Consider the following 14,559-nt stretch of genomic DNA (forward strand, 5'->3'; position numbering starts at 1 on the left):
CCCCATTACGCAGACAAGGCTCGCCCCCTGGTCAAGTCTACCTCGTTTCCCCTCTCTGCTGAGGCCTGCGCGGCCTTCAACTGCATTAAAGCGGACATTGCCAAAGCTACGATGCATGCAGTGGACGAGACCGCTCCCTTCCAAGTGGAGTGTGATGCCTCCGATTTCGCTCTGGCTGCTACCCTTAATCAGGAAGGCAGACCAGTAGCATTCTTTTCTCGCACCCTCCAAGGCTCTGAAATTCGGCACTCCGCGGTGGAGAAAGAAGCCCAGGCCATAGTGGAGGCTGTTAGGCACTGGAGGCACTATCTTGCTGGCAAAAGATTCACTGTGCTGACCGACCAGCGCTCGGTTGCGTTCCTGTTCAGCAACCAACAGCGGGGCAAGATCAAAAATGATAAGATTTTGCGGTGGAGGATAGAACTCTCCACCTACACCTATGATATCCTGTACCGGCCTGGCAGACTCAATGAGCCCCCTGATGCCCTATCCCGGGGAACATGTGCTAGCACACAGCTCGACCAGCTGTACGCCCTTCATGCACAACTTTGCCATCCGGGGGTCACCCGATTTTACCATTTTGTGAAAGCTCGGAACCTGCCGTACTCCCTGGAGGACATCAGGACGATGACCAGGGACTGCCAAATTTGTGCCGAGTGTAAACCGCACTTCTACTGTCCTGACACGGCACAACTTGTCAAGGCCACCCGCCCTTTTGAACGCCTGAGTGTTGACTTTAAGGGCCCCCTTCCCTCCACTGACCGCAATGTCTATTTTCTCAGTGTTATTGACGAGTTCTCACGGTTCCCCTTTGCCATCCCCTGCCCCGACACCACTGCCACGTCCGTCATAAAAGCCCTGCGCCAGCTCTTCACTCTGTTCGGGTATCCCTGCTATATCCACAGTGATAGAGGGTCCTCCTTTATGAGTGAGGAGCTGCGCCAGTACTTGCTAGCTAGGGGCATTGCTACCAGTCGGACCACGAGTTATAATCCCCGGGGTAATGGCCAGGTAGAGCGGGAGAATGCCACAGTGTGGAAGGCCACACTTTTAGCCCTTAAGTCCAAAGGGTTGCCGGTCTCTCGATGGCAGGAGGTCCTCCCTGAGGCACTGCACTCTATCCGCTCTCTGTTATGTACGTCCACCAATGCCACCCCTCACGAACGCCTATTCTCTTTTCCCAGGAAGTCTGTCACTGGGACCACCCTACCAGTTTGGCTGACGTCCCCGGGGCCAGTGCTGCTCCGGAAACATGTGAGGAGCAATAAATACTCCCCGCTGGTGGAGAGGGTTCACCTTCTCCATGCGAACCCCCAGTATGCTTACGTGGTCTTGCCTGATGGGCGGGAGGACACGGTCTCCATCCGCGACCTGGCACCCGCAGGTGCAGCAGACCACTACCCTGAAGGCTCTCCGGTAACTGTGAACCCTGCACCAGAGGTGACACCGTACTCACCAGGCCCTACACAGACTCCTCATGACACTTGTATACCGGGCATTTCGTACGCATTTATACCAGGCGCCTCGCACATGCATGAGGGATCACCGGCGCCTAGTGGGCAAGAACACGCGCAACCCCCGTCCCCTGTGCAATCGCCAATGTTGCCGGCACCTATGCGGTCACAGCCGGTGCTACGTAGATCGCAGCGACAGATTCGACCGCCTGATCGGCTTGACTTGTAAGAACCTTCGCTACATGAGGACTTTTTCAAACGAAGGGGGGGTGAATGTGGTGAACTATGTGCCTGTCGGGACACGCCCCTGCTGACTGCTCCTGTGGCTCCTCCCACAGGCCCCTGTATAAAGGAGACCTGCGGCCTGAAGATCGGCCTCAGTCTCCAGGACCTTGTATGATAGACACTCACTCCTGGTTCCTTCTTCCAGTCAATAAAAGCCGATATCTCGCCTACGTCTCAGTGTGAGTTATTGATGGTGCATCAGGGTGAAGAGGTTTTCCTCACTTTTCACCCCCCCATAACTTTAGCACAAAATGCTTATTCAGTGTCCCCAGTCCTTGACCTCTTCACCAATGGGAATATCACCTCCTGGTAACCCCACTTGTTCCCTTCATGACCTTGTCCACCTCCACAATATCTCCCCTCAATCTCCTTTGCTCCAAGGGGAACAAGCCCAGCTACAGCTGGGACCCCTCGTCCCCAGAAACATTCCAGTAGATCGTTTCTGCCCCTCTCTGGCATCCTCACATCCTTCCTGAAGTGTGGTGACCAGAAATGGACGCAGTCCTCCAGTTGTGTCCGAGTCAGTGTTTGTCCAGGTTCCACATCACCTCCCTGTGTCTGGTCTCTGTGCCTCTCTCTCTGAATCCCAGCATCACAAGCACTTCACTGACCACCCTCCCAACATGCCTGGCCACTTCCAAACACTGATGTTCATGTACACCCAGGTCCCTCTAAAGTGTTTGTCCAGGTTCCACATCACCTCCCTGTGTCTGTTCTCTGTGCCTCTCTCTCCAAATTCCAGGAGCCTGTGTATGTTACCTGAGGAGAGCTGGAGAGGTTCAAGGAGGGAATCCCACAGCTTTTGGGTCTCACCAGTAGTGGAGTCATTAAAACTGGAAAATCATGAACTAGGTGTGGGATCTTTCTCTGCACCTGAACAGGGTTGCCAGAGCTACAATCAGTTTCAACCCCAGGGTGATTTCATAGGCTGGGTGTCTTGTCAGTACAAATGAAAATGAAAACTGGGTGTACGGTGGATCGTTGAGTATTCTTCGCTGAATCCTGAATTTGAATCAACAGTCAGCCAGCCAGTATGGCAAAATATTGTCTAAGTTCAGCAAGTGGCCCTGGTAATTTCAAAGTTCAAAGTAAAATTCATTCTCAGAGAGCATGTAGTGCATGCCACCACATACAAGCCTAAGATTCCTTTTCCTATAGGCATATTTAGCAAATTTATAGCCCAATAACAGTAAACAGGAAATGTAAAGCTGAGTTCCCTGCCAAATCAAAATTAGAAACTGTGGTGAACTATGTGCCTGTCTGGACACTCCCCCATGCTGACTGCTCCTGTGGCTCCTCCCACGGACCCCGGTATAAAGGCGATTGAGGCCTGAGCCCGGCCCTCAGTCTCCAGGATGTAGCATGGTGGTCAATTACTGCTTGTTCCTTCTTCCAGTCAATAAAAGCCGATATCTCGCCTCATGTCTCAGAGAGAGTTATTGATGGTGCATCAGAAACATAACTCTGTGTCCTGTGCAAAAATTTGTGCTCAAACTCCTTTCTCTGAATGTGTTTAAATCAGGCTTGAGGGATCAAGGATGCAGCGGTGTGTTGGGGCTGGAGTTGTTGCTCTGTGGCTATTTTGTTTTTCTTTTGGTGAGTCTATTTTTATGAACGAGAGAGAGATCTTGTTCTGTATTTTGTATCTCTCTCTGTCTCTCTCTCTCTCTTTCCCTCTCTCTCCCTCCCTCCCCTGCTTGTTCCTCTCATTGTCTGGGCTGCTTCTGTCAGTGCATAACAGAAGTGATCTCGTGCTGGACTTAACAGGAGACCTGCAACCTTAGAGCAGCTCTCTCAGGGCCACAGCCCACTTGTGGGCCACTTCCTAGCTTAAACTGCTCTCTGTAATCAAAATGCAAAGGATTAGCTGAATCAGAGGCTTCCCTGGGCAGTCAACTGGGTCGGTGACTCATGGTGTTCTGCAAAGATCTGATCTGGGACCCTTCCTCTTTGAGATTTTCTAAGTGACTTTGACGAAGAAGTGGGATAGTGGAATAGTAAGTTTGCAGAAAATGTGCAGGGTGGTGCTGGTGTAGGTTTTCGCAAAAAAAATGAAGTGATATGTTTTATATCTGATGAAACCCGTAACATGGTTTAATGAACTCCAAAACTTACGTAACAACGTCATCATGTCAGACCAGCTTTGTAAAGCAAAACCCCAACTCAATGTCAATGGTTGTGAATTATGTACATTTTTTCCCAATTACGATGCCCTACACAGGCCTCCCCTCCAGAATTCACTAAAACCAGCAATGTGAGCCTGTCTGAAGCCTGCCTGTTCTGGAGCCTCCCTGTCTGGAGCCTGTTCCTTGGGTGGAGAAACCACAGGTGCCTCTGGCTCATCTAGAGGTGTGTTGACACGCTCTTGGTCATGTGACACCAGGGGCAGGGTAGTGGAATACTCCAAATCTTGGCGCGCCGGTTTAATTTGATCTACTGAAATATGTTCAGATTTACCCCTCTTATCTATGATAAAAGTCTTTTCTCTCTATTCCAAACTGCGGATGGGGCTGTTGTAAGGGGGCCGAAGGGGATGTTGGTGTGCATCATGGTGGTTGAGGCAGAATGTAGCTCACCAGGAATCCAAGAGCGCTGTACGCCATGATGGGAGGTAGGAATAAGTGAAAAGGAACTGAATTTACTGAGGAGGGTGGAATGCTGTTGAGAGGCCGACCAGGCGGTCATGGCAGTAGGAATGAAATCACCTGGCAGTCATAATGGCTGTCCATATACCAAATCAGCCATGGACATCAGCGAGTCCTCATTTGGAGCTGTTTTGAGCAGCACTCGTGGGAGATGAACACGCCAACACTCATCGGTGCACGGAAGCCCTCAGTGCAGCCTTTAAGACGTTGATGCTAGAGTCACCTGGTGGTATAATCCATCGTAGTAAGAAGGTGCATGAAGCCATGCCTGAACATGATGGTTAATTTTTTCCCATTGGCACTCCACACAAGCTGCAGTCCAATCACACACGTCCTTTCTGAGGCCGTACCAAACAAACTTTAATGCAACTAGCTTTTTAGAGCCCGGATGTGAGAGGCCCTATATGGAGTTGAAAACAGTCTGTCTCCAGTTTGTGGGGACAATGGGGTGAGGGTGACCGGTTGAGACATCGCACTGGAGAGAAACCCCAGCTTCCCTGAACTTAATGTCAGCAGGCCCAGTTCAGTAAGCCTGGACCTCTGGGTCAGTAATTTGGTTGGCTGCCATGCTGGTATAGTCAACCTCTATGTGTACGGCCTCAGCGGCTGGCCGTGAGAGACAATCAGCCAGGGCATTATTCTTCCCCTTGATATGTTGTATATCAGTTGCGAACTTCGATGTGTAGGCCAGGTGGCGTTGCTGCCGTGTAGACCAAGGGTCTGATATTTTGGCCAATCTGTGCACGAGGGGTTTTTGGTCAATGAACGCTGTGAAATGGCGACCCTCTAAGAGAAAAATTTCAAGGGTCAATGGGGACATGCCAGATTTCTTTAGTCTCTTGAGGAAGTAGGGGTATTGGCAATCTTTCTTGGCTGTGATATCAATATAGTTGGACCAGGACAGGCTATTGGTGATATTCATTCCTAGGAACTTGAAGCTCTCGACCCTGTTAACCTCAACATCGTTGACGTAGACAGGAACATGTGCACCACTCCCTTCCTGAAGGCAATGACCTGTTTAGTTCCCCTGATTTAAGGACAGATAATACTGGGATTGGTGGCAGTCCCAGCGAGAGTCACCTGGCTAATCCTTAGGATGAGAGGGTTGTCCAGTCGTCAGCAGTTAATATAATTAGATCTGTATTATATGGAGTCCAGGAGAATGAGGGGTGATCTTTGTTGAGGGGCTTGATAGATAGATGTTGAAATGCTTCCACTTGTGCAAAAGGTTCTAATAAGAGGATATAATACAACACAAAGGGTGGACATTAAAACTCAGCTGCATTGGAATTTCTTCTTGCAGAGGGAAGTGAATTTCCGGAATTTTCTGCCCCAGTAGATTGTGGAGGCCAAATTATTGGGGGTTTAAAGAGAAGGGAGATCTGTATCCATATTTAAAGAAAGATGTGTGGCCATGGAAAAGGTGCAGAAGAGGTTTACAAGAATGTTCTTGGGAGTGAAAGGCTTAACATATGAGAAGTATCTAATGCATCAGGCCTGTACTCAATGGAGTTCAGAAGGGGGAGCGGGGATCTCACTGAAACCTACCAGATACCAAAAGGCCTGGATAGAGTGAATATGGAGAGGGTGTTTCCATTAGCAGGAGAGTCTAAGATCTGAGGCACAGTTTTGGAATAAAGGGATGTCCCTTTAAAACTGAGATGCAGAGGAATTTCCTCAGCCAGGGGATGGTGAACCTGTGAAACTGATTGCTACACACAGCTGTGGAGACCAAGTCATTGACATATTTAATGTAACAATTGATAGGTTTTTGATTGGTAAGGGGTTTAAGGATTATGGAGAGAAGGCAGGAGAATGGGGTTGAAAAGAAAATGTCACGATTGAATAGCCAAGAGGACAATTCTACTCCGATATGTACTGGTTCATCTTATGGAGACACATTTTTGAAAACTGTGAAATTGAGGTCTCTAGGAAACTTGCTCAGGAAAAGGTCTGGGGTAAATCAGTTTGTTGAGTGGCAGGTTAGGCTTAAGAGGCCAATTGGCCTAATCCTCCTCCTAGTTTCCTGTGACCTTAACAACCTGTGCAGCTGTCCTCTGCCCCAACCTTCACACCTCTCACTCAGCCTCTTGTCTCTCACAGGTGAACTTGACAGCATCTTTGGGAACTTTTGACGTGGCAGCCGAGGTTGATGACGTGACAATTGAAGGTGTTGGGCAGATGCACCTGTCCCTCTCGAGCTCTCAGGTGGACAACCTGAACCGCCAGCTTCAGTTCGTCACCTACACCAACACCGTCTTCAACCCCAACACAGCAGACACAGGTGCGTAGCAAGGACGCAGAGCCACCCGAAAATGGGAAGAAAGTAATGAGCTATACTGTAGAGGTGGAAGAACAGGTGGGGAGTAAGACAGATCGTGGATGTTGTAACTAACTTGCTTGACTTTGTTGTAATCTGCAGTAGGGTCTTAATCTGGCAGCTGTAGTGAACCAGCAGTGATGATCCCATTAGTTACACACTGACTGCAGTGTTTAAATGATGAAAGGATGTGCTATGAAGTTAGATGAATTTTCTGTTAGTTAGCTGATCATTGCACATGAATCAGGAAGTGAAAATTTTCTGGGTAGTGAATCTAAGATAATGGAACTTTGTTTTTAATATCTGTGTTGCAGGGTAGATTTGACTGAATCAATCAAAATAACCTTGGGAAAAGATGTCTTAAGTAGAACAGAAACAGGCCATTCTATCCAGTTGTTCTGTACTGATCCATGCCAAACTCCTCCCATCCTTTTCATCCCACCCACTAAGCATACTGATTCCCCCTCCTGTACTTCTCCAAATGACTACATCCATGCCATTTAGCCCAGTTATGCATTGTGATGGAGATTCTCATCATCAAGGGAATTTCTCCAAAGCCTCCCAGTGGATTTATCAATGACTGTCATTTTGGTGCTTGGACTCTCCCTCTTCAATGTGGAGACATTTCTTACTGAAAACAATTTTAGTTGCTCTCAGTCCACCCAAGCTTCCCAGGGCTGGCGTATTAGTACTTTAGTACTTTTGCAGTGTATTAAGACGTAAATTCCAGTAGTTGTTTCAATTCAGCAGGAACTGAAATTCAGCGGGTCGAGCAGCATTTGTAGAAGGGAAGGGATGATCAGTGTTTTGGGTTGAAATCCTGTGTCGTTTCCTTCCTCCCTACAGATGTTAGTTGCTGTTCCTAACATCACCGTCTGGAATAGAGAGGCGGCGGGGGTGGGGGTGGGTGTGTGTGCACTGCACAGAATCAAAATAAACTGCAGAAAATTGTAAAATTAGTCAGCTCCATCATGGGTACTAACCTCTGTAGTATCCAGGATGTCTTCAAGGAGCGATGCCTCAAAAAGGCAGTGTCCATCGTTAAGGACCCACATCACCCAGGACATGCCCTCTTCTCATTGCTACCATCAGGGAGGAGGTACAGGAGCCTAAAGGCACACACTCAGCGATTCTGGAACAGCTTCTTCCCCTCCGCCATCAGGGAGGAGGTACAGGAGCCTAAAGGCACACACTCAGCGATTCTGGAACAGCTTCTTCCCCTCTACTGTCCGATTTGTGAATGGACATTGAACCCATGAGCACTACTTTTATTTCCATTTTGCACTACTTATTTAATTAAACTATTTAATATCTATCTACTAACTGTAATTCATAGTTTTTCTCTATTATTATGTTTTGCATTGCACTGTTGCCACAAAGGCAACAAATTTCAGCACATATGCCAGTGATAATAAACCTAATCCTAATTCTGATTCCTAATCTCTCCTCATATTTAAAAGTCACCTGGTGGTTTTCCACACATTTGACACATTTCTCTCACTTCTCTCTGTTTTCAGCTTGTGCAATAGAGTGCATGTGTGAACCCAGATATAGTGTTAAGAGACTTGCTTTTGCACGTGCATTATGTGCACCTTTCTATGTGTCCTTTCAACTCTGGACTCCCTTCCCTCAATCTCATTCTTCTGCTCAAATCCTATCTCTTGATAGGTCTCCTTTAACTCAGTGCCCTTTTTTGTTATATTATGCTTGGATCATTTTGTTGCTTTAAAGCTCCATGTAACTAAGTGTAATTGTTGGTGTTGTAGCTTTATATAGTTACTCATGTGAAACTAATTGTGGGAAGTTAAAACTGTGAAGTATGGCTTATTTTTAAATTTAAATTAAGCTGCAGTAAAACTCCAATAGTCTGATTTACTTGGGTCTTTGGTGCTGGACTGTACTGATGGATTTTTGATACATACTCGTGCACGTACTACAGCCACCAGTAATGCATGCTATTGGGGACCGGAGGGGAAGGGATGAAGTGTTTTCTCCTTGAGGGTGAGTTTGGAGACCACCCTGATGCAGCAAAAGGTGAGAGGCGGCAGAGATGAGCAACAGCCTGGAATGCTCCTGAGGTCAGGAAGCTGGGAGTGGTGCAGAACTTAAGGGGCATGGCAGCCTGGGCACATGCAAATGCAGGGGAACATGGGGGTGAATAAAATTTGATTGTTCTGGGAAGCTCAAAGGTCAATTGAAGTCCAGAAGTTGATGCCCAGTGCTCAGAGTCCCGAGTCTGTAAATTTCTGCAAGTCCCCTGAAGAAGCTGAAGGCCTAGTGTCTGCAAATCCGTGCAGAGGCCTAGCAGAGGCTGGAGGCTGAAGTAGACTCTGGAGTTCGAGGATTATGTATGTATGTATGTGTGTGTGTGTGTGTGTGTGTGTGTGTGTATGTGCTTTAGGAGGGAGGAACAGGGCTTGCTTTGCTGTTGTTGCTTTGCCGTTCAGTATGTTCTGTTTTGTTGTGTTCTGTCTTCTTCTGCCGAGCATTGTGGGCATGCTTTTTTGGTTAACTCCAGCACACCCTTGAGTATGCAAACAACAGGTCTCGATGTACATGTGATAAATAAATCTGAATCTCAGTCAATAAGGACTGTCAATTTTAGACCAGTAAGGTTAAAAATCATGCTGGACATTTTTTTTTGAGTGCTCTATGATGTTGACATTATTTGGGGAGGGGGAATTTCACACTACTCAATGGGGCTAATGCAAATGAAAATCCCGCTGAAAAGTCAGATTTTCCACCCAGCGCCAAAATAACAAACATGGAGCACAGTGTTGTTCATTATGACTTGCTGATACAACTCTGCTCTCAGTGTAGCTGTGTGAATTAATTTATAGGCCTTGGTGTTTCAAAAATGGTGACTATCCTGATATTCTTTTGGGAATATGTGTAGCTAGTGCTGAAGGTCCTTAGACATCATGGTTACACAGCCATTGTTGAGGCTCAAATGACAAAGACAAGAATTTATTTCATTTCAACAACTTTACTTCCTCTGTTCAAGTTCACTTCTTACCCACAATCCCCCACCGCCCCTCACAGGCATGCCCAGAACCAGGAAAGTATAAATCCCAGCTGAGTTCTTACACAGCCCAATTGAACAGAACTCAACAATTTCTTATCCTTTTTTTTAATATATATTAGAAAATAAAAACGCGATCAATTGAAATGTCCATGAGGATATGGGAATTAGTTCTAACCCTTGATGTTGATACAGTTCTTAAGGTACCAAATGTCATCACTAAGTGCCTTCAGCAGCACAAAAGCTGGAGCTCTCTTCTTTTTGAGCCAGTCAGCTAGTTGTTCCTTTGTAGTTGACCACAGCACGTGATGAGCTTTCTGTGCTTGGATGAGTTCCATGATGCTGCTTATCTCTAGACGAAGCCTCTTCTCTGTAAATGACTTGGTGGACTTGATGGGATCAACCAGAGAGCAGTTGTCTGTGACACAAGTTACTTGTAGACTGTTCGTCTTTGGGTCAGCATGGACAAGCTCAGAATAGAGTGTGGCCAGATAAACAGCATTGTCAACACCATCAGACATTGCAAAGGTTTCTCCTACCAGTGTACTACGTACAACTCTTCGGATCCTTTGATTGCCAATAGAGAGGTGAAAATCTTCCCTCTTCTCCCATCGGTACAATAAAATGCCCCCTTGAGTCCCTTCATCAGGAAGATTTCAAAGTGTGGTATCACTGAAGACAACGAGCCTCAGTGAGTCATCTTTTCCAAGCTGTTGAAACTGCAAGCCTACTTTTTCAGATTGAATTCTGTGCACTATCTTGTTTGCCTCATGTGAAGTTTGTACTGCGGCATTTTTTGTGCTGGATGCCAAGCTGCAGGCATCAAACATGATGTTAGGTCTGCTCTGCCTTGCTACCCATAGTATCTAAACTATCTTTGACCTGAGTTGCTCAGCTTCAGCTTCACTGAGGGGCACTTGCCGCTGTGTGGCACCTGAGGATTCCGTGCGGATTGCCTGAAGATTCCTGATGTAGCTTTCTTGGTGCAGTTGTACTGTCCCGCCAGCACCTACAGAGCAGAATCTGTCATGTTCCCCCTATCCAGCCTGAAAGGCTGACTTTAGCTGAGGGATAACTGTTGTGGCAAAGTTTTGTGAGTTCCTCATGTGAAATCATCTACATGACCGGCAAGTACTCCAACCACATGACATCCTGAATTTTGCTGGTAAAAAACAGCTGCATCCACTTGTGACATCTTTCCAACTGTCTTCAACATTATTTCCTTGATCCTTTTATACCAGTAGAGCAATGCAGCTGCTAGACCATACACACACTTTGCGAGTTTCCACAGTGTTCCATCACTTTTAGCTTCATGCAGGGGTTGAATGTAAATGTCACGTGACAACTCCATTCCCTGTAAGAATGTAGATTTTATGTCCATGAAATGGGGTTGCCAATGCTTTTGACGTACCACTGAGCAAAGCAGTCGGAGAGACTCTGATGCACATATTGGTGAGTCTTTTTGGAGTTCTCCTATGTTCAGTTTCTCAAAACCTCTAGCCACAAGGCAAGCTTTTGGTTTAATTCCTGTTGGGGTCTATTTCAGGGTGCATACCCATCTTGTCTTTTGACCAATGTCTCTGATTTCCTCAAATTCTCCATTATTTCTCCACAACTAACTTCATCTTATTTTGCAGATTCAAATGACACCTCCTTAGTTACTAGGACATCTTCATCTTGACATTTCTCAGATGGTCCAGCCCGATCTATACTTGGTTCAATATGAAGTCTGTCTCCACTGACATGTCGACTGACCCTGCAGTGCCAGCGACCGTGGCTGGTTCTAGGTAATTCAAGTTTACCAACTTTTGTTTCTCCCAGTGGCTTTGCCTGCTCATCCAAAGGCTTCAGCTTTGTATGAGATGCCAGTGTCTTGGACTACAAAACTCACTTTGTCCTGTTTTAAGCCTGAAACTTCCATGTTGTCTTTGCACTTGTTACGATTTCTGTTCAAGCAAGTTTGTAGAGTCCCCAACTGCACTCTCTGTGGCTCTGTTGGGTCCTCAGCTACATTCTCCTCAGCATTGTCTGTGCTATGTGACACTCGATTTGGTAAGTGCTTTTCATTTTTGTGACATTCTCCATGGAGTTCCGATCGTCTTTAGTTAATGCTTTCAGTAATCTGGAATGGTGCACTCTCGCATATGTACCTCCATGTCTCATGAATATCACAACTCTACCCTGACCAACGACAACTCCGAGACCTTTCCATTCTGTCACTCTGCTCTTTTGTAATACACTTTATCCCCGTCTCGTATTTCTCATCTGCAGTGCTGAAATATGTTTTGCAAACTACTCACTCCTTATAGTGCCCTCTAGAGCAGGTGGCCTGTCAACCAGTACAGAGTGAAGGGTTGGATTCTGGCCAAACACATTGATATGGGCCATAGCCGTGTACATTGTACATGGTATTCTTCACCATAAGGGCCCAGTCCAGGGCCGTGCTCCCATCACAGCCATTGCTTTCCTTTACTTTCGGCATTACTTCAGTAAGTGTTTGATTGTGTCGCTCCAGAAATCCATTATTCCAAGGACTGTATGCCACTGTTGTCTGTGTTTCAATGTTAAAATTCTCCACCATATCTTTGAATTCATCATTATTAGATTTGCCACAAGTATCACTGAATGTTTTAAGTGGTGGGCTATGCACACTTATCCAGGGATGGATGAAGTTTTTTACAATCTCTGAGGGTCTCTGTGTTTACAGTGCAAACTCTTCAATGTTGTGGAGATACCACGCTCCTTGCTCCAGTTCATGTAGGTCTACGGCTACTGTTCCATTGCATTCAGATGCTGGTGGCAGGCCAACCACAGGCTTGGGCTTGGGCTTTTCAAATGTCTGGAGCTGTCTAGAATGGAAAAATAATCTGCATCTTTGTTTCCTGAACTCCTGGGCAGTTTCTGAAGTCTGTGTCCAAACCGCTTTCTCATCTAGGGTCATGTTCTTTGTGACAATTAGTACTTTATTCTCACATCCATTCTCAGTAATGTCTTTATCTAGACTGTTCACACGGTACTGTCCAGAGCTGGTCAGCTCAAGAGACACCTGCTGTTGAAGCATTGTTGTTTGGTCCTTCTCCGTACTCCGTGCTACCCCGCTCTCTGTAGGGACATAATGGAATGTTCATTGGTACCACCTCCGTTTCAAGGTAACATTTTGTCTGCCCTATTTTTGTGGGAATTTTCACTCTTTTGGTAGAATAATATAATCTTCCCAACTCCAAACTTGAATGCTTTGTAACTGGGTGCAATTGTGTTCAAGCAACAAGTGACAAGAGAGGCTTATTGTCATTTAACTACATACATGTATATAATGTATATAGAAATAAGATGTTTCTTCAAACCAGGGTGTAAAACACATAACACACAATAACTTATGAAGATAACGATAAAGTCTAGAGATGAATGACTCATAAATAACAAACTAATATTAAATATTGTAAGGTATGGAACAGATTAACCAGCGACACATCGAATACGATCTGCTCGGGAATTCAGAAGTCTCATGACCTGGGGGAAGGAATTGCTTCTCATCCTGACTGTTCTTGCTATAATACATCATAGTCTCCTGCCTGATGGTAGAAAGTCAAAGATGCTGGATGGATGGGTGGGATCCTTAAAAATACTGCATACGCAGTGCTCCTGATAAATACTCCTGGTGAATGGTAGGGAGACCCCCATGATTCTCTCGGTCATTCTCACAGTCCTTTGTAGGGACTTCCGATCCAATGCTGGACTGTTCCCAGAATGGATGGAGATGCAACTTGCCAGGATGCTCCAAATGGGACTCCTGTAAAACACAGTTAAGGTGGGGGGTTTGGAGCCTTGCTTGCCTCAATCTTCTTAGGAAGTGGAGGCGCTGCTGTGCCTTCTTGTTCAGGGAGGTGTTATTAAGGGACCAAGTGAGGCCATCCGTGATGTGAATTCCCAGGATCTTGGAGCACTTAACTCTCTATGGAGGAGCCATGTATTCACAGAGGGGGATGGTTTGTCCGAACCTTCCTGAAGTCTGCAATCATTTCCTTTTACCAGTTTATGCACTTGATTGTGGTTTAGTTCACTTACATAGGTTTCAAGCTATTTGTCTCCACACACTGTGTACATGCATGCTGTATCAATAACACAGATCCCACAGACTCTATCATCAAAATTTCTGCCTCAGATGCCTCTGCAGTAGGAAATGACTCCTTTGCAAACAATGCACTCTTCTACATCTTCAGATTTGTTATTTTCTTCAGTTAGCCTCACTTGTTTGGTTCTGTGTGGACAGTTTCTTCTCTCATGGTAAATACTTGACAAATCGCACATTTCAATCGTCCTCTGTACTTGTTTAATGGATTTGTGCTAGGTAACGTTACCCTCGTCTGGTGACTCTGGGACCGCTGCTTGTTATACTCTCGTTTCTACTCAGTGAAGTATGCTGTTTTCTGACTCAAACTAATTCCAAGTGTTGTCTTGGGGGCCTTTTCTCCAAAAATCCTCTTCAGTGCCAGTTTCATAGATGTAAGTGTAAGTTCTGTGCATGTAGTTGACACTAGCTGTCTGTCTTTTTTGTCTAGACTTGCAGTATCCAACAATTTAAAAGCTAATACAGTGCCAGGAGGTTCCATTTTGTATTTACGCATGTGACTGTGCTTTTGTTCAAAATCAATAATATAATCAGCTGTATTTCTAGAACTGTCTCTGGAAATTTTGTCAAAGTCTGAATATGCCTTTTAGAACCATAGAACATTACAGCACAGAAACAGGCCTTTTGGCCCTTCTTGGCTTTGCCGAACCATTTTTCTGCCTAGTCCCACTGACCTGCACCTGGCCCATATCCATCCATACCCC

At 46.0% G+C, this 14,559-nt stretch overlaps 1 protein-coding gene across 1 annotated transcript in view; it reads left to right on the forward strand.

The window, feature by feature from the left end:
• Positions 1–14,559, forward strand: part of b4galnt1b (beta-1,4-N-acetyl-galactosaminyl transferase 1b) — a 133,039-nt gene that overhangs the window by 88,160 nt on the left and 30,320 nt on the right. Inside the window, exon 7 of the mRNA XM_059956115.1 lies at positions 6,488–6,668. Coding sequence (XP_059812098.1) covers positions 6,488–6,668 — 181 coding nt within the window. The remainder of the gene's footprint in view (positions 1–6,487; positions 6,669–14,559) is intronic.

The sequence above is a fragment of the Hypanus sabinus genome, chromosome X1 (genome assembly GCF_030144855.1).
Source record: "Hypanus sabinus isolate sHypSab1 chromosome X1, sHypSab1.hap1, whole genome shotgun sequence".
NCBI classification, from domain to species: Eukaryota; Metazoa; Chordata; class Chondrichthyes; order Myliobatiformes; family Dasyatidae; genus Hypanus; species Hypanus sabinus.